This window comes from Marmota marmota, unplaced genomic scaffold, assembly GCF_001458135.2.
Source record: "Marmota marmota marmota unplaced genomic scaffold, marMar, whole genome shotgun sequence".
Taxonomy (NCBI): domain Eukaryota; kingdom Metazoa; phylum Chordata; class Mammalia; order Rodentia; family Sciuridae; genus Marmota; species Marmota marmota.
The window spans coordinates 3,788,984-3,811,209 of record NW_026000222.1 but is presented as its reverse complement, the minus strand read 5'-3'; the positions used below and the strand labels follow the sequence as shown (position 1 = coordinate 3,811,209).

Sequence of the window (22,226 nt, the reverse complement as noted above, 5' to 3'; positions counted from 1 at the left end):
CCGCGCGCCGCAGGCGCGGAGGCGGACGCGGAGGGCGGCGCGCAGGCTGCGGGGCGTGGGGCTGGGGTCGGGGAGCCCGGGCCTGCTCGGGCGCGGGAGGACCCGGAGGTGCGCCCAGGGGGGTTCCCCAGGGTGTTGGGGCCCGCGGGCGACTTCCCCACTGCGGCTCGGCCGCTGAGCCTGCCGCTCAGAGACCCGCCGCCAAGCCAGGCCGTGGCCTCGCTCGCGCAGTATGCAGCCGGCTTGGGCGTCTCCCTGACCTTCCGAGAAGACCCGGTGGCAGGTGAGGCCCAGCCGGGCCGCGCTGTGGGGGGAGCCACGGGGTCGTGGGGCAGTAGGGCCACTGCTCACCCGCCCCAGGTGAAGCAAGAGAGGGTTGGTGGGCCGGACCCCAGCCCGGGCCTCCAGGTCGACCCCCGCAAACAGCAGGACCAGCCCCAGCAGACATCTGGCCGTGGCAAGGTCTTGGCTGGTGAATATTATCCCCACCTGATGCCCAGGAGTCTAAGGGACATGCCCCAAGACACCCAGCCTTTCTGCACCCCCTTTAAAGGACCAGTTTTGCAGTTTCACTTGCCGTGCCAGTACTGCAGATTTCTGAAGTAGACACTGTTAAGCACAATTTGCAATATTTTATACACAACATATAGGAATAGTCATTACTGTGTTCTTCTGTCTTCCCCAATACACTCCCAACTCCCAGTCTTAAACAGTTTTAGTATGAAAGCTAATTGCAGATACCTTGTCCCTTATTCCTAAACACAGCAGTGTGTCTCTCTCAAGAACACGGTCATGGCTTGTGTAACTGCAGTACAATGATGACATTCTGGCAATTTGGCATTGATGATATAACACTCATCTAACTATCGTTCACATTTACATTTTGCCAATTTGTCCCAATAATCCCCCATGGCCATGAATTTCCATCCTAGCGTAACATATTACATTTGGTTGTCATACATCCTATAATCTCTTATCTCAAAGAATTCTATCATCTGTCGTTCACAGCACTGATGTTTTTGAAGAGTAAGGGCCAGTCGTCTTATAGACTGTCCTTCAGTTGGGACGGTCTGTTTTCTCGGGATCAGACTCACTCTGTGCATTATCAGTGATGTCACATCCTGGCAATGCATCCCATCAGGAGACGGGTGATCTCAGTTTGTCCTTCAACTGGCGATGTTAGGGAGAGGGTTTGATTAGGGTGGTATCTGTCGGTGTCTTTGCTTTCCCCTTTGTGCTTAATAAGCCAGCTGAGGGGAAACTTGGAGAGTGTGTAAATACTCCGTCCCCATAGCCTGTTACCTTGTGATTTCCACCAACGATTTTTCTGTGAGGATTTTCTGAAGTCAACGTTCCTTGCTGGTTTTGATGCCCTTGTAGTGTCCTGCATCTCAGTTCTAATGAGGGTCGTGAAAGTGGGATCCTTTGCAAAGGGCAGGGCTTTTGAGAAGCAAGCAGCCAGCACTGTGACATTTAGGTTCCCGACCTTGACCAGGTGAAGCTGGTTTTAGGATTCCTGGCTCCTTGTGTTATCCGAAATGCCCGCAGTGATGCTGTTGTCTAGGAATATTTTCCAAATACGAGGAGGGGAAGAAATAAAAGGTGTGTCTGGTGGCAGGCAGAAAGCTGTCCTCTGAGCCCAGGAGTCTCCACCCTGAAAACAGCATTGCCTGGGCTCTGGAGGGGCCCTGGATTTCGGTCCTCCTCCTCTTCCGGCGTGCTGCCTGCCCTTCCCGGCCTCCCCTGCACAGTGCTTTCATCCCTGTGTGTTTCAGAGGCTTTGCGTTAACAGGGCAGAGCATGCCGAGGATCACACAGCACCTGTGTCAGTAGAGTCCCTAGCCAGGGGTGGGTTAAGACCTGGTTGTCACTGTGGCTGTCCTCGATGGCAGACGTCAAGAGGAAGCCTAGAGGAAAGAGTCTCTCTCTGGCAGGTGGGAGGCAGGGAGTAGGTTTGGCACCCCCCCTAGGAAGGGCCCTGATGGGGACAGAGGCCAGGTGGGGCCTTCCTCACTGCCTCCTTCCACAGGTCCCTGCTTTCCCTTCTCGGTGTGTGCGGAACTGGATGGCGTGGTCTGCCCTGCAGGCACCGCGAACAACAAGACAGAAGCCAAACAGCAGGCGGCGCTCTCTGCCCTCCGCTACATCCACAGCCAGCTGGAGAGCCCAGGTAACCTCGCCTCAGCCTGCCGGAGAGGCTGCCGTGGCTCTGGGGGGGGTGTGGTGGTGAGGGGGGCAGTTTGCTGCTAGGACCGCATGGGCATCAGTAGGGGGATGTGTGCTGACCCCTGCTCCAGTGTCTTTGGAAGTCCTGCTCATGCTAGGGCAGGACTGCTAGAGGAGCAGCTCAGGGACTGTTTCTGAGAGGTGGAAACAGCCTCTTCTTCTCCCAGCTTCCCAGAGGATGGGAGGGCAGACCCTGGCACCCATGGCGACTGGCTCCCCTTATCTCTCTTTCAGAGCCTCCTGAGACTTTCAGCCAGCCTCCACTCACCTCCCTGAGCATAGGTAGGTGGACGCGTCCTGAGCCCCTGTGTGAGAAAGGGGCGTGGTCTGTGGTCCCACCTACACCTCTGGCCCTTGTACAGAGAACATCCTGACACATGAGCAGCGCTGCGCAGCTGTGGTCAGCGCTAGCTTGGACCGCCTGCTGGATGAGAATTCGCCATACTGGGCCTGCAAAGGGACGGTGGCTGCGGTCATCCTGGAGAGGGGTAGGGATGGCCCTGTAGCACCTTATAGGCTCCTTGGGGTTTCTTGCCCTGGGCTGAGCCCTTCCTGTCCCTCCCTGCAGAGGTCCCAGGGGCCAGGGGCCATGCCAAGGAGATCTACGAGGTAGTGGCCCTGGGCACTGGCAGCAGCAGCTGTGCTGGCTGGCTGGAGTTCTCTGGCCGGCAGCTCCATGACTGTCACGGACTGATCATCGCCCGCAGGGCCCTGCTGAGGTGAGGGCAGGTGGGGCAGGTTCTGCCATAGCCCCGGCCAGGACAGCAGCCCTAGCTGGCCCCCTGCCTGTCATTCCAGATTCTTCTTCCGGCAGCTCCTGTTGGCCACACAGGGGGGTGCCAAGGGCAAGGAGCGGTCTGTGCTGGCCCCCCAGCCTGGGTCTGGGCCCCCCTTTGCCCTCAAGCCCCGGATCTTCCTGCACCTCTACGTCAGCAACACCCCCAAGGGAGCCGCCCACGACATCTAGTACGTGGGCCTCCTGGGAGGGGGCTGCCTCCGTTTGTCGAGGACTGGGTCAGAGGTGTGCCCTGACTCTGGGTCGCTGTCCCCTGCCTGCCTTGCAGCCTCCCGCTGTCCTCGGAAGGCAGCCTTCTGCACAGCCCATCCTTCCGCCTGCAGGCGCATGTCCGTGGACAGCTGAAGCCCGTGTCCTACCTGGTGCCTGCGCTTCGTGACACCCATGTGGGCTGCCTGTCAGCCAGTGACAAGCTGGCACGCTGGGCAGTGCTGGGTCTGGGTGGTGCGCTGCTGGCCCACTTCCTGCCACCTCTCTATGCCACCAGCCTTGTTCTGGGTGAGGGGCAAGAGAGGTGGCAGGGCGAAGTGGGCTCTGCGTGGAGTGGGGAGGTGTGGAGGTGACTCAGACCATGACCTGTGCCTCTGTCCACAGCTGACCCCTGTCATGACCCCCCTACTCTGAGCAGGGCCATCCATGACCGGCCCAGCCTGGATGGCGTCCTAGGGTCACGCCTGCCACCTCCCTATGTCCGGACCACCCTACACCTGTTCTCAGGGCCCCCGGTAGCCCCCTCCAATCCCGTCCCCAACAGCTGCCACGGCCTGAGCCTCAACTGGAGCCTGGGGGACCCGGACCTGGAGGTCGTGGACGTGGCCACTGGGCGCGTGAAGTCCGAGTGAGAAGGCCCCCGGGGTGGGTTGAGGAGGGCTGATAGGACCAGCTCCCTGCCTGCAGGGTCGAACCGCAGCTCAGGATGGCTGGGGCTGTCCCTGGTGACACTGTCACTGCCCACAGGCCACCTGCCCTCTCTTTCCCTCATCTCCACCATCTTTGTCCCTGCAGTGCCGCCCTGGGGCCTCCCTCCCGCCTCTGCAAGGCGTCCTTCCTCCGGGCCTTTCGCCAGGCAGCCTGTGCCCTGGGGAAGCCCCACCTCTTGGCCCTGAAGACCTACGAGGCTGCCAAGGTCAGTCCTTCTCCAGCCCTCTTCCTCCTGCCCTCCTGCACCCCGGCAAGTGCCCCTCTCACACCATGTCTCTCCCTAGGTGGGGCCCTACCAGGAGGCTCGCCAGCAGCTCACCCTCCTCCTGGAGCAGCAAGGCCTGGGCGCCTGGCCCTCGAAGCCCCTGGTGGGCAAGTTCAGAAACTGATGTCCCTGAGCAGAGCCGAGCCCAGGGTTTGGGTCTGTAGCTGGGTGGGGGGTGTGGAGGGGCACACTGGGGTTTGAATAAAGAAGTGGTTTCTGGTGCACTCTGTGTGTGTGTGTGTGTGTGTGTGTGTGTGTGTGTTGGGGGCAGTGGGCTGGGTGGTTTGTGAGGAGAGCCCTCCTGCCCCTCTGAGAACCCACTGCAGCGTAGGCTCATGGGTGTGGGGACAGGTCTGGGGTGGGGCTCTCCTGCCCCTGCCTTCCAGCCAGGGTGTTGGGCCAAAGGACAGGTTCTGGCTACTGTTGGTGGTGAGGTGTGGGAGCGACTCTTCCTCACTGTGGAGGCCCTGCGTCCCTCCCTCCCAGGGCTTGGGCTGAGGGGAGCAGCTGAGAATGTGTGGGCCCAGGCGAATGGTGGGAGGCCTCAGCTGTCCTGGCCTACTGAGGGTGCTCTGTGGGCTTGAGCAGCCCAGGTTAGGGAGTGCAGGGTGGCAGTGGGTCCAGTAGGCCTTGCTCCGGGTCGTCCAGCTCTTTGGACTGGGTAAGCCCGAGGCTGCCTAAGCAGTGTCAGCTGCAGGCTTCGGGTTCTTTGGAACGGCATAGTTCACCCCCAGCACGGCTGGTGCTCTGCAGACCTTGGATGTGGAGGGAAGAGGCTGACCCTGCATGGGGTGTGTGGAGACTCTGCAGACCTGCAACCTCACCAATCTGGGCAGTGTCCCAGGAGCACAGCAGCTCTCAAGTCCAGGGACCCAGGGCCAGCCCTGCGGACTCTACCCAGAGTCCAAGGCTCCCTGCATCCCCAGCAGCTCCAAGATTCAAAACCACAGACTCCTCTTGTGGCTGGGTCTCGAGAAGCTGGTCACAGTGGCAGAATGTTTAATTTCATGTGTCAACTTGGCTGGTGTTGATGGCGCCCACAGTAGCTGGTGAAACACAGCTCCTGGTGTCCTGAGTGGTCTCTGGAGAGAAGAGCATTGGAATCAGGATGGGTAGAGAAGATGCCCCCCAAACCCCCAACCCACACTAGGCCACATATCCAAACTGCCCTGGGCCACAATAGACCCAGAAGACAGAGGATAAATCCACTGGTCTTGAGCTGACTCCATCTTCTGCCTGTGGACCCCTGCATTCCTGGGACTCTGGCACTCACGTGGCAGATCACGGGACTCCTCACCCTGCGACTGGAGTCTTCCATAGATCTCTGGGTGTCCGTCAGCTCTGCTTTCCTGGAAAACCTGGACGAACATTGATGGTCCCCCCAGGGAGCATTCAGAGTTGGGCCTGGCCTGCCAGGGAGCCCTGAGATTGGATCCCCTCCCTCCAACATGTCCTCTGCCACTGGGTGTGTGAGGCTGTGGCCGGCTGTGTCACCTCTGTGTGCACCAATTGGCTCGTCGCATCCATGGCCCCACAACCACGGAGGCCACCAACAGTAGATTGAAAATACTAGAGAGAACCGCACCCATACTGAATGGGCAGACATGTTAGGTTTTCCAAACAGTGTAGAGAATATGAGAGCTGTTTGCAGAGCAGGTATGTTGTCTTAGGCGTTATAAGCAACCTAGACACGATGTAAACTCTACTGGAGGGGCTGGGGGTCGGTGAGCCCCTGGGTTCCCTCCCTGGCACCCCCTCTCCAGAACAAGTGCTGGGAGGCTGTGCACAGCTCATGTGGACACCAAGGCACTTCAGAGGACAGACCTGAGATCCTCAGATCTTGCTGTTTCCAAGGAGCCTGGAGCCAATCCCCGCAGTACCAAGGGGTGACTAATGGGAGGACTGGTCTGGCTCGTCTGTCCTGGGGTGCACTCTGCTGGCCCACGGGGCCCCTGCTCTCCCTTTCTACAGTACTGCAGCCACTGCCCACTCGGGCGGAGGAGGGACCACCAACCGCAGGTGCCAGTTTCCAGCAGCCCGGGCCAGGGCTTTGCTCAGGTGCAGTCGCCACCTCACGCCTCATTGTCCAGGTGAGGAGGTGCAGGGTGAGGCTGGGGCCTCCGAGGTTCCCATGGAGCCCCAGGGACGCTGCACAGTCCCTCTGTGACCCCGGATGACGCTCTAAATGTTTCTGAGCCCCAACTTGCTGAATTATAAGACAGAATGGGAGATACTTCTCCTGAAGTCTCCTCCTGGCCCTGGCTCCCCTCTTCTCCCTCCGCTCTGCTCCCAGCTCCGCTCCCAGCTCCGCCACTCAGAAAGGAGCTGTGGGTTGGTGCACTTGGGGAAAGTGGTGCTGGGACGTCAGCATGAGAGTGGCCGGGGGAGGACAGGAGAGGGGAGCCCAGGCAGGAGAGGCTGCAAGGGGGAGGCCAGCGACCTCAGGCCAGGAGGGTGCAGGGAGGGAGTCCACCAGCAGAGGCAGGCGGAAGCTGGTGCGCTCTGATTTCTGCTTAACTAAGAAAACAACTGTGTTATTTACAGTTAGGTGGTGTTTAAAAAATGAAGCCAACTTTCAGCCAATCATTTCTCATGGTTATAACTTTTTTAGGGCTGGAGAGGGCTTTTGAACCCCCCAAGTCTATTAATCAGTCCATTTACTACAAATTTTGCATTGATTTACTTGGCACTGCGGCGGTGACTATAGCCGGGTCCTGAAGTCCCCCGCCATTCCAAACTCAGCTCTGTGCCCTGGTGAGCCTCGCGGTGCTCATTGATCACATAATCCCCAGGCAAACAAGTTCCTCAAAATGACATCAACTCTGCTGTGTTCTGCCAAATAAGTACTCCTTGTCCTCGCGTCCCCTATCTGCCTGCCCTGTCCCCTGCCGACAGTCTCTGCTCTCCACTCGGTCAGCTCCTTTGACTCAGCTTACGCACCGTTGTGGGCGATGATGAGGCTACTTCTGCCATGGACAGTCTGTTAATGTCCTCTTGGCCTAACCCCTTGGGTGGAGTTTTGCCAACAGTAGCACATTTAAATCGGGAGGTGATGTCATCTAGCTTGGCAAATTCAAGTGCTGCTTCCTCAGCATGACCCCCTCCCCCAGCCCCCTCCCTGCAGCCCCAGGCTCGGGAATCTTCGCTGGACCCTGGATGGCCTTTGCATTCTACTATGCACTTGGTAAACTATATGACACATAAACTCGCCAGGCATGGTGGCGCACACCTGTGATCCCAGCGGCTGGGGAGGCTGAAGCAGGAGGATCGTGAGTTCAAAGCCAGCCTGAGCAACTTATTGAGGCCCTAATCAACAGAGTAAGACCCTGACTCTAAATAAAATTTTAAAAAAGGCTGGAGATGTGGCTCGGTGATTAAGTGCCCCTAGGTTCAATCCCTGGTACCAAAAAGAAAAAGAAAAAAAATTGTATGGCATATAAATTGTATCTCAGAAAAGCAGCTACATAAAGCATTCTTAAAACATTAGTTTGGCCGAGTATGGTGGTGCACACCTCTTACCCCAGGGGCTTGGGAGGCTGAGGCAGGAGGATTGTGAGTTCAAAGCGAGGCGCTAAGCAACTCAGTGAGATCTGTGTCTAAATAAAATACAAAAAGGGCTGGGGATGTGGCTCAGTGTTCAAGTGCCCCCTGGTATCTGCTCCCCCAGAATAAGTCTCTTGCAGCCTGGGCTGTGTGTGCACTGCCATCTCAGGAGGCCTGGCTTCTCTCACGTCCACGCACACAGTGGTGCCTGCTGAGCTGCGGGCACGGAGCTCCGCGTCCACTGGGGCTCCGAGCAGTTTACCCCTCACAGGACAGTCCTGAGGTCCCTGCCTGGGTGCAGGTCGCTGTCCACACCTCAGTGGAGGTAGCCTCCTCCTGAAGGTTCCTGGTCTCCCTCTGCTCCCATGCCCTTGGGTCCAAACCTGGTCGCAGGCCACACCTTGCCACAGAGGTGGCTGGTTAGCAGTGGCACTGCTGTCCTTCAGGGAGGTTCTGTTACTAAAGAGGACACAGATGGACACAGGCTGGCGTGGTCAGTGACCTTCCCACAGGGTGCGGGGAAGGTCTGACAGCATCTTCCCTGTGGGAAGGGCCCGTTCGAGGCCTCTGCCGTGTTGGGCAGCCCTGCCCCGTCCCCGCGGGGCCTGAGTGCACCTCCTTCCTGCACTCTAGCGCCTTCTCTCCTGTGGACACAAACGCCAGGATGTGCCCTGGAGGACACTGGGGGGTCTGGGGGTCGGTGAACCCTGCCTCTCCTCCTCCTGCAGGGCTTTGCTACAGCCTCATCTCGGGGTCCGCCTCTGCAGAGCAGCCCCCACCGTCTTCCTTGGTGCCTCTTCCTGCAAGCCCCCAAGCCTGGAACAGCCTTGGGGACAGCTCTGGGGACATCGCACACCCTGCCTGGCAGCCCCTTCCCAGCCTCGCCCAGGGGCCTCTGGGCCCAGCTTGGCAGCTCATCCCCAAGATCCCCAGGGTGAGCCCAGAGCTGTTCTGCTTTCTCTTCAAAGAGCCCAGACGGGGCAGTGGGCAAGGGGGTGTCCCTGCATGCCCCAGGGAGCTGGGGGCAGGGTAGCCCTCTTATGAGCAGGGCATGCCGGTCCAGCTCTCCCAGAACTGTCCCCAGCACAGGGGCTGGCACAGAGTAGTAGTCACCCAGGGATGCTGCCCTGTACCCATTTCCCTCTTCAGGACAGTGCCCTCCTTGTCCTCAGGAGACCTCACCCTGTCCACTCTGGCCTGGGTGGGGCAGAGCCCATGTTCCTGGGTGAGTCTCCACCCACATGAGCCAATTAGTGAAGCCACAGAAGTTGGTTCCAGGATGTGCACGTAACCTGCTCCATAAGACCAAGGAGAGCTGTGATTGGGAGTCTAGGCACAAGGCATTTTCTTTCAGTGGATTTGGTGGAGTGTGGATGTGAGATTTAGAGCTTATGCAGCCACCTTGTGGCCATGAAGAGAGCCTGGATAAAGCCACCACACCCGGGAGATGCAGTGAATCTGCGTCAGCCAATGGCATTGGCTGAACCCATGGACTAAATCATACCTGAGCTCCATCTGGATTTCCAGTTATAAGAGCCAATAATTCTCTGATTGTTTATCTGCTCATTTATTTGTCTAATGAAGTCAGAATAGGGCTTCCTGAACTTGGAAAGGAGTCATTCTGATATTTACAAGTGCGTTCTAGAGCGTGTGGAGCTATTATCAGGGTGGGAGAGTGGCACAGGAGAGAAATTTGCTCTTGCTCCGTGTGCCCCTGGGTTTCCCCATCTACACCACCTCCCCAAGCCCCTCCTGGGCTTGAGCCACATTTGCCAGTCAGTGTGAACGGGCTGACCAGGCCCACCGACACTACTGTGGCCGCCACGTGGCCCGGCTGCTCTCCTCCGTCTCCCCTTCCCCCTGCTAGTGTTTTCCAGGACCCACGGAAGGAAACGCAGTCACTCAGGCAGCGACTTTCTGCAGAGGAGTGGGGAGCCATGGGGCAGGCCACAGGGTGGGTCGCTCATGGACTTGGAGGACCACTGGGGTCAACGTGGGTCTTGACGTGGGTCTTTGAGGTAAAGGAGCGTTTGGAGCCTATGCTGTGTTGGGCACCCCTAGCCACTCAGAGGGGCTGAGTGATACAGGGCTTCTGCCCAGCCAGTGAGCTGCCCCTGAACACGACCTCCGTGGAAACCCCTCGTCAGGCACGTCCCCTGCTCCTGCCTTCCCGGCCCCCGCGCCTCCCTGATTCAGTGCGTCCCAATTGCGAACCTTTGTTCCAAGAAACACTGTTTCCTTTGACCTTGGTATCGGGGCTTGTTTTCCAGTTAACAGATCATCTTGGAATATGATGGCTGCACTCCCATCCTGCCCCAGATTGGCTTTAGAGGAACCCAAGGTCCCCGAGAACACAGCAAAGCCTCCTTCAGGAGCCTGGCCACATCTGGCCCTCCCAAGCCCACCTGTGGTCACTCCCCGTCTTTCCTGGGCCCCCACGGTCCTGGGACTTCAAGCTGTGGGGGCGTGTTCTCGGCATGCTCAGGGCTGCCCTCCCCCTCCCTCCCCTCACCCTCCACATGCCTGGCACGTAGTAGATGCAAAAGAAATGCTGCCCCAGAAACCAGCCTTGGCCACACTCAACTCATGGCCCCGGTCTCGCTGGTGGCCTGGGTGGGGGCCCCTGGCCCTGCCACTGCCTTTCCAGGGGATCCTCCACCTGCCCAAGGTCAACCCCAGCAGCCTGGTGACTGGACCCGCTCTGACACACAGAGAAGCCCCAGCCTCACTTCTTACTATTCTTTAATGCTTCTCCAGGGGCACATGGGGGTGGGGGTCCCTGGAGGCTGAGCCAGGAAGGTGCCAGGTGAAAGTGCCGAGCTTCCCCAAAGGGACCCCAGGCAGGCTGGCCACTGCTGGGTACCAGGAAAGTCTTCACAAGAGCAAGATTGGCTAATTTTAGCTCAGGACACCCAGATTCTCTAGAGCCACATCACATGGAGCCCAGCGTCCCCGCGGCTTTGTTCTCCTTGTGGCAAAGGTGAGTGACGGAAGTCGGCAGCTGACGGGCGCCGCCACCTTTCTCTGGAGTCCTTGGGAGGCAGACAAGGGCTGGGCTCCTCGTGTTTTATTTTTAACAACGTCACATTCCTGGAGGTGCCCCTTGGATGGATGTCAGATGCTGCACAGAGACAGGCGCTGGGCCGGATCAGGTGGCCCAGACTGGGAGCCCGGGACGGCGAATCCAGAGCCTGACTGAGTCCGGGCTTTGCCAGCACTGGTTGTGTGGCTTGCCCAATTACCTCCCCTCTCTGGGCCTGTCTACACCTGTAAAGTGGGCAAGTTGGACCCAGTGATCACTAAAGTCTTTTTAGTTCTAAAAATCTGTGAAGCTGGTCAGGTTGTGGGAAGGACAGTGGAGGGTCCCCTTCTTGTCACAGGAGGACAGAGATGATGTGCTGAGCCTCGGGAACGGGTTCACCTGCAAGAAAGACATGCCCTCGTCCGCACACAGGTGGCTGGAGTGGCCAGAACGTGCCCAGCCAAGTCAGCACGTGTTGCCTGTCCTGCTGGCTAGGGAGAGGAGAAGGGTCCATTTGGGATTTGGGTTTGAGTATCCCTGGGCCAAGCCACAGTACTCCCAGGCCCCTGGACTCCTTTCTCAGTCTCCAGTCCCCTGCTAACGTTTCCTGGGGTCATTTCCAACCAAAGGGCTTGCATATCACTGACAAGGGATGTGGTACCCCCAGACGTGACACCCGAGAGGGACACAGCTCACTTAGGCAGTTGGACACCCCATACTTGGAAATATTCCCAGACCTCTGGAACCGCCCGGGGACTCCTGACGAGGAGCGCTTGGGCCGGGGCAGCTGAGGCGTCTGAAGATCTGCGAGCAGAGGCCCCCCGGCGGTCAGCCTGCTCTTCAGTGGCTCCGGAAAACATGCTACTCGAAGATAAGGACAATAAAGACGGGACAAATGATAACATCGATGGACAGGTGAAAAGGTGGATCGGGGTCTTCTATCACTACTTTTGTTCTTGCAGTTTTTCTTGTGTGTGTTTGATGTGTCATCCCCAGATCCAGGAAGAAGAGGGCGAGGGTTCAGGAGGCAGCTCCAGGGGCCTGTGTGGTGGGAAGCCACTGCCAGCGGCCAGGTGATTGGGGGTGTGGCTGCAGGTGGGCAGGCAGGGGCTGGTGGGCAGATGCAGGGAGGGACATCAGTGGACACATTCGGCTTGAGCCACTCGCCGCTTTGCCAAGGAGCCACTTCGCGGCCTGAGACGTGTCCACAGCTGGTTCCTTCTCAGCGCTCTCCTGTTCGCAGCTGCCCCTCTTCCCAGAATCACAGTCGCCCCCAGCTGATGAGGATCCACGGCCTCTCTTGCATGGTCCCTGTGGAATAAGTGAGGAAAGGGAGGGCCAGACAAGTGGACCCCCAGGTCTAGTGTTGCACAATGTGCTGGACAATGCTGCTTACTCTGCTCAGGACAGAGTGGCCTGGTAGCCTGGGAGCTGCAGCAGGATGCCCTCCAAAGGGTGCTCTGCTGGGAATCAGGATGGTGGAGCTGACTAGATGAGTTGGCTGTGTGGTCCTGGCAGGTGGTCTTCCCTCTCTGAACCTTCCTCTCTCCATCTTAAAATGAGGGAGTTGATTTACTCTAGAGCTCTTCATTCTTTTTGAGGGACTGTGATTCCTTTGAGTAACTGGTGAACTCTGTGGCCACTCTGCACTTCAACCTGCACATCATCCCAAGAGGTCCACCCCTCTGGGCCCCTGTGGACACTCCCTGTTTAGACTAACTTAGTCTGATGGAACTCCCATAGTCTTAAGTCCTAGGAGCCATCAACATAGAGTCAGTGGGTTCCTGGGACACTCCCTGGTTCAGCCCCACTAGAATCCCTCCAAACCATTCAAGATTTCACTCATCCTCCCAATGTACTGCTCGGGCTCATCTCCACTCAGCTAGAGGGACGCTGAACCAAATGGCAGCCATCGCCAGGAACATGACCCTGGACAGATACCACCTGAAAAATGGCTCCAAGTGAAGGTCGTTTCTCCTTGTCATCAGCAGGACAACGTCCACCTGTGGCTACAGTCACACCCTTGGCCCCAGAGAGAAGGAGTCCTCTGGAGACCGCAGGCTCTCTCAGCCAATGGGGATGGAGACGCTGCCTATAGGAGCTTGACACTCCCGATCGGCAGGAGAGGCTGCTCAGCAAGGACAGGCCAAGGCGATTCAGACCGTCTCCTGGGACACTACCAGCAGAAAAAAATAGAGCTTTAATTAAGCCCCACATGCAAGCCACTGATTGCAATTTACCATCTCAAATTTAGTAGAGCATTTCCCCCAGGCCTGTGTGCAGTCACTTTAGAACCTCACGGCATTGATGGTGGCTCATCTAATCTTGGTCTTCAACTTTTCCTTTAGCCTTGGCATATTCTGTGGAGAGGCCTGGTAGGTGGGACAAAGGACCGTGGAGACCTCTAGGTGGGAGCCAGTCACAGTGGTGAGCAGAGCTGCAGTTAGGAGTCACCGCAGCAGACACCCGGCACAGACATGTCCTCAGTCAGGAGAGGGGGCAGATGTGGGGGCTTTCAAGGACCCCAGGTCTTCTAGTGTCTATTGAGGATTCTGCTCTGGTCCCAGGGCTGAGCCTCCCCTCAGCTCAAGGGGCTGTGGGCAGGCACTGCCTGGGGGGGAGAAGGTGTCTAGAGATTCTTGCATGATTCTAAACATCACCGGTTGCCAGGGTGGTGCCCTGGCTGGCAGAGCTCTGCCTGCTTGGCTGATCTTCTCTGCCACAAGGCCCTGAAGGGAGTCTGTGGAACTCTAGTCAGAACACCCCAGGTCAGGATCTACCCTGATCTGCCGTTGATCGCAAGAGAAAGAGGGCTGCCCAAAGTCACGGAGGGAGTGAGAAGTCCAGGCCTCTGGAGGCACCGAGTGGTCCAGCCCCCGGAAGAGAGTAAGTCGGAGCCTTCGTCTTTTTAAAATTTTGCCCAAGAGTAGTCACAAAAAAGTTTAGCCTGGGGCAAAAGACTCATGGCTATTGTTCAAGGGTCCCCAGAACTTGACCCAGTGCCTGTGAGACTTCGCCAGCCATTTCCCAGAGCAGAGTGGCCCGTGAGAAGTAGGAATTGTAGAGACATTCCTTGGGCGGTGGCCACTGTGTCACCTTGCAACGAGCTTACTTGGAGAAATGTCAGCTTGATGACCTGCTGACTGCTGAGGGGTAAAGGGATGGGGACATGTGCCTGCACCGCTGGGAGGACATCTGAGGAGTCGAAGGAGTCGAGGGTTCCTTGCAAGGCCAAAGCTCACTTCAGGCTCGGTGCTGGTACTCCGCGCCAGAGCCGTCGGCTGTGTGTCGTAGTAGGGCAACCTGGGCCTGGCACAGAGAGGCCTAAACACCAGTGGAAGGAGCGAACAGCAAGGGACCTATCATCAGCGATGACGTGCCGACCACCTCCTGTGAGGCCATGCTGTACCCGCAGGTCCCGCTCCCCGGCCCAGACTCATCTGTGTCCCATGTACTTTCCCAGTGGACATTCAGCCAACAGAGACCAACAGTGCAGGGCCCTGTCACTCCTGGGGAGTGCCATTGGGACATCTTCTAGGTGTGCTCTGCTGAGAGACAAAAGACAGAGAGACTCCAGATGCGACTCGACCTTGTATGGTGAGTTCCACGGAGGAGGTCCCCTGCAGGTCCTGCTTCTCTGCTCAATCACCCCCATTCAGTCTGGTCTCACATCCTCTCGACCATTGTCATCGTCCTCACCCACCGTCTGTCCACACCACCTCTACAAAGCTCCGCGGGTCTGCATCCTCTCATCTCAACCCACTTTTCCCCCAAATGCCCCTAAGCATTCAGCCCATCTGGGCCTCTGGGCCTCTAGGCCTTTAGGCGTCCACTGCTCAAGAGGTCCTTGTCTTCTCTATGGATCTCAGGACCCCTTGCCTCATCCCCAGCACTGTGGCCCTCAGCCTGGCTTCTCTCCTGGGTGCCAAGGGTTAATCTGCCCATAAACCAACAGAGGAATACGCACATCTAGATATAAACAGAATGTCCGTCCCGTGGCCTGGTCCAGGAGCCAGCTGGGGTAGACCCTGGCAGCGGCTCTGTGTCCGTGTGTCTTGGCTGAGCTCGGAGAGCTGAGGTCCCTGCAGGGCTGGAGGAACCAGCAGCAGACATCACAGAGCCCTGGGAGAGTCGGCCTCTGTCAAGGCCAAGGGCTGGGTGGCTGCAGAATGTCCCACCAAGAGCCTGGCCAGCCAAGGAGAGCTTTCTGTGCCCTGCTGGCAAGTGCTGCTGCGCCCAGGTCCCAGGTTGGCCAGAGGATGGCAGGCCTGAGGCCATGCACCCCACACCAGCCAGTTCTGCCTTCTTGGCACAGAGCTTCCAGAACAGGGGGCTGGCAGCTGCCCCTTCGGGAAATCCGCTGGTGGAGGTTAGGTTGAGAGCATGTGGTACCCCACGGAGCACGTGGAGCTGGGCGGGGGTCTAGCAGAAGGGTTTCCCCGTGGTGATGTGGCCCAAGAAAGCAGGTCCTAGGGAAGAGTGGGATTCTGCAGGCTTGTCATTTAACCAGTTCTGTGGGCATCAGGTCCCAGAGTGGGATGCTGCAGGCTGCTGGGGAGAAGAGAGAAGGCAGGGAGATGGGCCCGGCTCAGGAGGATGGGCTGTGCTCAGCAGATGGGCAGGAGGGGAGGAGGCAGGTGGCTGGGGAAGGCTGGCCTGGATCTGGAGGCCATGAGCGCCAAAGATCACAGCGACAGACATCTTTGGCCGGGCAGCCTCCTTGCTTTGGGAGGCTCTCTGGAGCTCTGGAGACCTGAGGCCAGTTGGTCTACCCCAGGGTTCTGGAGCTTGGTTCAGCGAGAGGGATGGGCTGGAGCTACAGGGTGCATTCAGGAGGGATTCTGAGCTACACTTGGGGGACGGGCAAGGCGGGGCCCTCCAGCATCAGGTCGTCCACGTTGGCGAGGAGCTCATGTTCGCTGTCAGAGTTGGTGTGTTGGAGGCGGCGGAGGCGGGCCTGCAGCCACTCCTGCTCCTTCTTGAGCTCCAGGTAGGAGTGGGAGAAGGTGTGGAAGATGGACGTGGCCGGGAAGGCCATGATGAGGATCCCGCTCAGGATGCTGCTGAGGGCCACCATCTGGCCTGGCACGCTGCGGGGCACCATGTCCCCGTAGCCCACCGTTGTCATGGAGATGATGGCCCACCAATAGGAAGCAGGAATGCTGGTGAACTCCAGGACCCGGCCGGACTCATTCTCCGCCAAGTAGACCAGAGGGGAGAAGAGGGTGACCGCCACGGCCAGGAAGAGGAGCAGCAGCCCGAACTCCCGCGCACAGCGCCGCACTGTGAGGCCCAGCGTCTGCAGCCCCAGCGAGTGGCGCGCCAGGCGCATCACGTAGAGGATGCGCAGCGCCCGCAGCACGCGCAGCACCAGCCCCACCTTCTCCAGGTAGGAGCTGCTGCTCGGCGGCCTCTCGCCGTCCTCCCGGGGTTCCTCGGACACCACCAGCGACACGTAGTACGGGGAGATGGCTAGGATGTCGATGATGTTCAGCGGCCCCTGGAAGAACTGGCACTTGTTCCGGGCCTGGACGAACCGCAGGCAGAACTCCAGGGAGAACCAGGCCACGCAGATGGTCTCCACCACGAAGATGTAGTAGCATTTGTGAGAACATTCGCCCTGGGGGGGGGAGAGCAACCAAAGGCAGGTGGGGAGAACCCCAAGGCACGGGAAGTGGGGAGACGGCTTCTCCTAAGAAGCCTTCCTGGATGGGTCAGCCGGCCAAGCTGTCCACCCAGCCTCCTCTTTTGCAGTTTCAGGTTGTGGCTGGTTGCAAGTCTGCTCGGCTGGACCTGACGCCACCCTCTCCAGCCTCGCTTGCAGCCAGCTGACCGACTCACCTATGGAGAACCACCTCTGGGCCCAGGGGTTGGGCTGCACACTCCCGGTTCCCTGCACCAGGACGCACAGGTGGCCTGCAATGCAGCTCAGAATGGCAGGTTGGACCAGCGCTCTGGGGAGGATAGACTCCAGGTGGAAAAATCTGGGTCTCAGAATAGGAGCCGCCCACTCACCCAGGTCTCAATGGGGACTGTCTGCAAGAGAGATACCAACTGCTATTTCGTTTCAAGCCTGGCTCCGAGGGCTTCCATGTTACCGAGGCCAACCTTCACCTTGGCTGATGTAACCGCATTCTGGGTGCCACACTACTCTGGTGCTGGCCCTTGGCAATGCTGTGAGTGAGTGGTGTGACCTCAGTTCACGGCTCAGGAAATGGCTCCTAGTAGTGCGACGACTTGCCTGAGCTCACAGACCTAGTAGATGGTGGTTATGGTGGCTGAGACCTGACCCCAACCCAGGTCTCAGCCACCATAAGCTGTTTCTGTAACTTCATCTACTGTCCCTCATTCTTTGAGTCCACAAAAATGAATTGAGGGTCCCCCGTGTGTCAGGCGTGTGTTAGCTCTTGGGGTAAGGTAGCGAGGGCAGCAGACCTAGCTCTGGGGGCTGGAGGGACCCAGGGCTGCTGTCCAGCCCCTGTGACATGTGGTGGTAACCTTCACCCAGCCATTGTCTTCCTTGCTGATTCCAGCCAGGTGGGGCCACCCTGTGTTGCTCAGCTCCCTGCCCCTGGCTCCTAACATCTAACATGGTCCCACTAGCCGGTTATTATTCAGAGTGTGGTCCTCCAACCAAGGCATCGACCCCGCTCCCCGCATCTGCATTTTAACAGACTCCACAGGTGGTTTGGTGCACACTGAGGTTTGAGAAGCCCTGCTCAAATGTGCCTCAACCTTGGCTGTGCCTTAGAATCACCTGGGAGGCTTGGAAACACCCTGTTGTCCAGGCCAGATGCCCAGAGCTTCTAGTTTAGTTGATCTGGGCTTTCACTTGAGTGGTAGAATTTTCCAGAAGCCCCATAGATGATTCTAATGTGCAGCCAGGGTTAAGAACCCGACGATTAATAACACACACAGAAGCACACACCTGTTGGATGAGTGGATGGATGGCCAAAGCCCACTGCCCTTGTGAAAAGCAGGAAGTTGACAATGGCAGTTTTTTAGATTAAAACGCTCTGAAGTGGAAAAAGAAATTATTTCCAGGGCTTGGGCCCAGAGGAATTCTAAAACGCAATGTTCTCTATGTCTGACTGCGGGAGAAAAAGAAAGGGGCGGGTCCATCCCAGGTCTCACTGGCCTGTCCAGGGCCGGGCTCTGTTCTCCTTGCCCTCTGTCTGGTCTGTGTAGGGTGGGAGGCAGAGGGAGGGCTGTTGAGAGATGGAGCCCAGAGCATTGGTGGCCCAGGTTCAAATCCCAGCTGTCCCACTTACTCAGGGGAGTCATTTGTCCCCTCTAGACTTCCAGTCTGTGCCCTGAAGGTTGGTGGGCACACGCAACCCATGCATATGAAGTGTTGACAGCACGCTGTGACTACTGGGCATGTGACCGACATGTCACTCAAGACAATAGCCTCCTGGCTCAAACGGAGGGCATCCGTGTCCTCCTCCTGCTGCTGAAGACTTTCTCTACCCTCTGAGATGGCTTCAGGATCCGAGGTCTGCCCCGGATCCTGGAAAGCGCAAGAGTTTGGGATCCTGAATCTCCAGTCCTGCTGTGTGACCTTGAAATCGTCCTTACTCTCTCTGTGCTTCAGTCTCCAATGGAGAGTTTGGGACACAATTGGAATTTTTCAAAGCTGAGACAGAACCCCGTGCATCAGAAGATCCCAGGGGGGTTTTGAAGTGCGGGTTCTTGGGCCCCCACAAAACTGCCACCCTGGGTGGGGCCCAGGAATGTGCAGGTTGGCAAGGCCCCCAGATGTGGAAGCACCGGAGAGCTAGACCCTGGGCCAGATTCCCCCTACAAGGCCTCTTGTTTACTGACACCCGGGTTGTTCCCCTTGGCTCTAGAGGCCTGTGGTGTGGGGAAGACTTTTCAAAACCAACACAGGGCTCCTGAGGTGACTCCTGAGGGGCTGAGAGGGCCTGCAGGCCGCCCCCCACCCCTGTGGCCGGTGCTGGCGTCTGGGTGTTCACGCCCGGCGCACCCTGTCCTCCCACAGCCTGGCCCGGTCCCTCCCTGCACTGCAGCAGGGCTCCACCTGACTCCACCTGACCCTCCGCAGCCGCCTGGGGATGAGCAGCTGGCAGCAGGCGGTGGGATCCACGGCTCCAGGGAGGGTGACCCCCCCCCCAGGCCGCATTGGAAGGAAACGAGGAAAGGGAAGGAAGGAAAGAAAAGAGGGTTCCGGTTCCTGTCTCTCTGGGGAAGCTGCTGGTGGCATTTTGCGGGGAAGGGCACAGCTCCAACTAGTCCCTAGTCTGTCCCTAGTCTGCCCACATCTTTCTGGGTCTGAGCACAGAAAACTCTGGTCCTAGAAAGCCCCTCCATCCTAGGCAGGCAGAGCCCTGTGTCACCCTGTTCCTGGGCTGGCTCCCTGTTGGAGTGAGGGGGCCCTGATTCCTTCGTTCAAGGAGAGGCACAGAGGCACCCCAGGAGGCCAGAGTGGGACCAGGGACCACAGGCCCCAAGTGGAACCGAACAAGCCCGATGCAGCATTTCCACCTACGGCATGCTCAGGAAGGGGTGGAGCTAAGCATTTTGATGGCAGGTGCCCTGGGCTGACCGGGAAGGGCCATGGGGGGAGTTTCGGGGGGTGGGGGGATGTTCAATGTTATATTAACAGGGGTGAAGGCTGCACTGCGTATCCGTGTGTTAAATGCAGCTATGGCTGGTGCGTTTCAGTGCACATCATGGTACCTGCAAAATGGTAAGGTAAAAATGATGAATGACAAGGAGGAGCGATTGCAGGGGAGAGGGGGAAGGAGAATGATAGGACCTGGTGATTGAGCTGAGTCTTGGGTACTGGGGTCCACTGTACTATTCCATGACTTTGTAGATGTCTGAAATTTTCCACGATGAAAGTTCAAATGCAAGAAATTAAAAAGAAAATCCAAAGCCACAAGGAGATACCACTTCCCACCCGCGAGGCTGGCTGGAATCAAAAAGACAGCCCCCGGGAAGAGTGGGTGAGATCGTGGAGAAGTGGGACCCTCCGTGGCTGCTGGTGGGGTGCTCAATGGTGCCTCTGCTGCGGAGAACAGTCTAGAGCTTCCAAGGGACCCAGCAGAGACAAGGACACACACGTCCACCCACAGACACTTGTACACAAAGGTCCCCAGCAATGTTACTCATCTCGGTGCAAATTGGAAACAACCGTGATGCCCATCAGCCACCAACGGGTAGCTCCAGTGTGGCACTCACGCAGGCCGCACTCATCAGCCATAGAGGGGAACGAGGTATGATCCGCACCAAGGTGAGATGCACCCTGAGAAATGGCGCCAGAGAAAGAAGCCAGACACACGTGCTCGGCTCCATGCGTGTGAAAGGTCGAGGAAGCGCGGATCCGCAGAGGCGGAAAGGGACCAGTGCTGGCCAGGGACAAAGGGGGGGTGGGGGTAGGGGTGGGAGGAACTGCTGTGCGGTATCCTCTGGGGTGATGGAAATGTTCTGGAATAAGACAGGGCGATGGTTGCCAGCTCTGAGTGCCCTAACGCTGTTGAACTGTGCACCTTGAAGGCAGAAGGTTCTGGTAGTGTCATATTTAGTAAGAAGGGATCCCATGTCCTCTCTGAGCTGGCCGAGTCGGGCCTGGTAGGCAGTGAGTGGGCCTGCAGCCTCGCCGGGCCCTGGCAGCTGAACCAGAGCAGAGCTGCTGTGCCAGCTGCTGCCCAGGCCTAGGTGGGCATGGGGCTTCCTGAGAGCCAGGTCTCTGCCGGGGTCTGTGGATGGGCAGCTGGGTAGACGCTGCAGGGCGGCGGTCAGTTCTGGAAGGTCCCCTGTGGGGGGCTCAGGGCCGACAGTCTGGACCTGGGAGCCTTCCTCTCTCCCTTGGTCTCCATGCAGCTCCTGCAGCTGCCTGTGCTGCAGGTGGCCAGAGTTGCCACTCTCTTGTACCCTGAGCTGAGTTCCCTGCGGGTCTCGCTCTCCTGGTGCCCTTGGGCTGCCCTCCCTGGGCTCCTTCCCACAGGCAGAGTCCGACATGGCGGCTCTGGCTCAGCCTGAGTCCGGGCTGGTCCTCCTGGCCTCTCCTCCTCCCCAGCTTCTCCCTCCCTGTTCTCTCTCGGACCAGATGCCACCTGGGCCACCTCTCCCTCCTCTGGGCCTCTTCATGTGGCCCTGTCCCCAGGTCTCCTCTTCCTCTGCTCCCTCCTCGGTCCGCCCACCTCCCCACCCTGGGACGCAGGGCTCTGAGGTGTGGCGACCCAGTGGACACGGCTGGATGTGATCTGGGCCTGGGCTCTTGGCCCTGGGGGAGCCAAGGCTCCGAGGTCAGGATGCTCCTCCCTGAGGAGGCCCGGCTCAGGACTGGCCCTGCAGGGGCTCCTCAGTCCAGCCTGCCTTCCTCCTCCTGCTTCCACGCCTGCTGCCCTGGCCTGTCCCTGAGGCCATCCTACCCGGCCTCCCACCCTCCGGGGGCCAGCTAGATGCGGACTTCTCTTCTGCGGAGTGAGCGTCATTGGAGAGCTCCGGCCACTGAACCTCATGGCCAAGAACGGGATTACCATAAGGGTCAAACAGGAGTCAGGGAAGGCCTGCACAGTGCTCGGGACACAGCAGGGGTCTAATAAGTGCAGCCGGCCCTCCTTACCCACGGCTCTGTGTCTGTGGATCTAACTAAATTCAGATTGAAAATATTTTTAAAAGTGTCGTCTGCACTGAACATGTCCAGAGTTTCCCTTGTCATTATCCCCCAGAGGAGATGGCGCAGCAAGAGTCGACAGAGTTTATGGCGTGAGCAACCTGGAGGTGGGGTGTGAATCCACCGAAGGGTGTGTGCAGGTCACATGCGAACACTGTGCCATGTCACATGAGAGACTGGGGCATCCCTGGATCTCGGAGTCTGAGGTTGGTGGGGCGCCCTGAACCCCGTCCCAGGGATCCCAAGGGCTGACTGTAACTCGGCTCCCCATCTCTTGGAGGTTCTCCCTGAGCAGAGGGTGGGAGGCCACCTCCCATGGCCTCCAAGATGGTGCCCTTGGCGATCACTAAAGGAGAGATCTTCGGGACACCAAGTCCAGGCAGAGGCAGGGCCTCTGGGGAGGACTGTGGACGAGGCTGGGTGGATGAGGTTTGTGCTGGGCTTTGGGGGGGGCTGGGAATGAGACCATGGAGAGGAGGTGGGTGTGCCGGGTGCCACGGCAGAGGACGGACGGATAGCACTAGGGAAAGGGAGCCCGGCCCCGGGGTCAGGAGTAGATCTTTCTGGCTGTGATCCAGGAAGGTGCAAGGGGGGCGTGAAGGATGAAACAGAGCAGCAGTGACCAAGTGTCACGGAGGAGGAGAGGTGCAGAGCAGGGTGGCCGGATGGGAAGCCTGACTCATGAGGTGGAGGGGAGGGAGCTGGCTGCAGGGGCAGGTCCAGATTGCACCCAGGTGAGCTGCGTCTGCCTGACCCCACAGTGGCCCCCGATCTCGGTGCCCTCCTCCCCGGCCCCACCAGGCAGACGGGA

General features: G+C 58.5%; 2 protein-coding genes across 2 annotated transcripts in view; one reads left to right on the top strand and one right to left on the bottom strand.

Moving 5' to 3' along the window:
• Adad2 (adenosine deaminase domain containing 2) overlaps positions 1-4,376 on the top strand; it is a 4,484-nt gene extending 108 nt beyond the window's left edge. The window contains exons 1-10 of the mRNA XM_048792547.1: positions 1-283; positions 2,030-2,170; positions 2,461-2,508; positions 2,589-2,714; positions 2,795-2,945; positions 3,025-3,192; positions 3,291-3,520; positions 3,617-3,860; positions 4,028-4,148; positions 4,228-4,376. The exon at positions 1-283 is cut by the window's left edge and continues 108 nt beyond it. Coding sequence (XP_048648504.1) covers positions 1-283; positions 2,030-2,170; positions 2,461-2,508; positions 2,589-2,714; positions 2,795-2,945; positions 3,025-3,192; positions 3,291-3,520; positions 3,617-3,860; positions 4,028-4,148; positions 4,228-4,332 — 1,617 coding nt within the window. The 3' untranslated portion in view covers positions 4,333-4,376. The remainder of the gene's footprint in view (positions 284-2,029; positions 2,171-2,460; positions 2,509-2,588; positions 2,715-2,794; positions 2,946-3,024; positions 3,193-3,290; positions 3,521-3,616; positions 3,861-4,027; positions 4,149-4,227) is intronic.
• A 7,387-nt stretch (positions 4,377-11,763) lies between these two features.
• The window catches only part of Kcng4 (potassium voltage-gated channel modifier subfamily G member 4), a 13,004-nt gene continuing 2,541 nt past the window's right edge, over positions 11,764-22,226 (bottom strand). Inside the window, exons 3-4 of the mRNA XM_048792407.1 lie at positions 20,365-20,552; positions 11,764-16,393 (exon numbers count right to left, since the gene is read on the bottom strand). Coding sequence (XP_048648364.1) covers positions 15,620-16,393; positions 20,365-20,552 — 962 coding nt within the window. The 3' untranslated portion in view covers positions 11,764-15,619. The remainder of the gene's footprint in view (positions 16,394-20,364; positions 20,553-22,226) is intronic.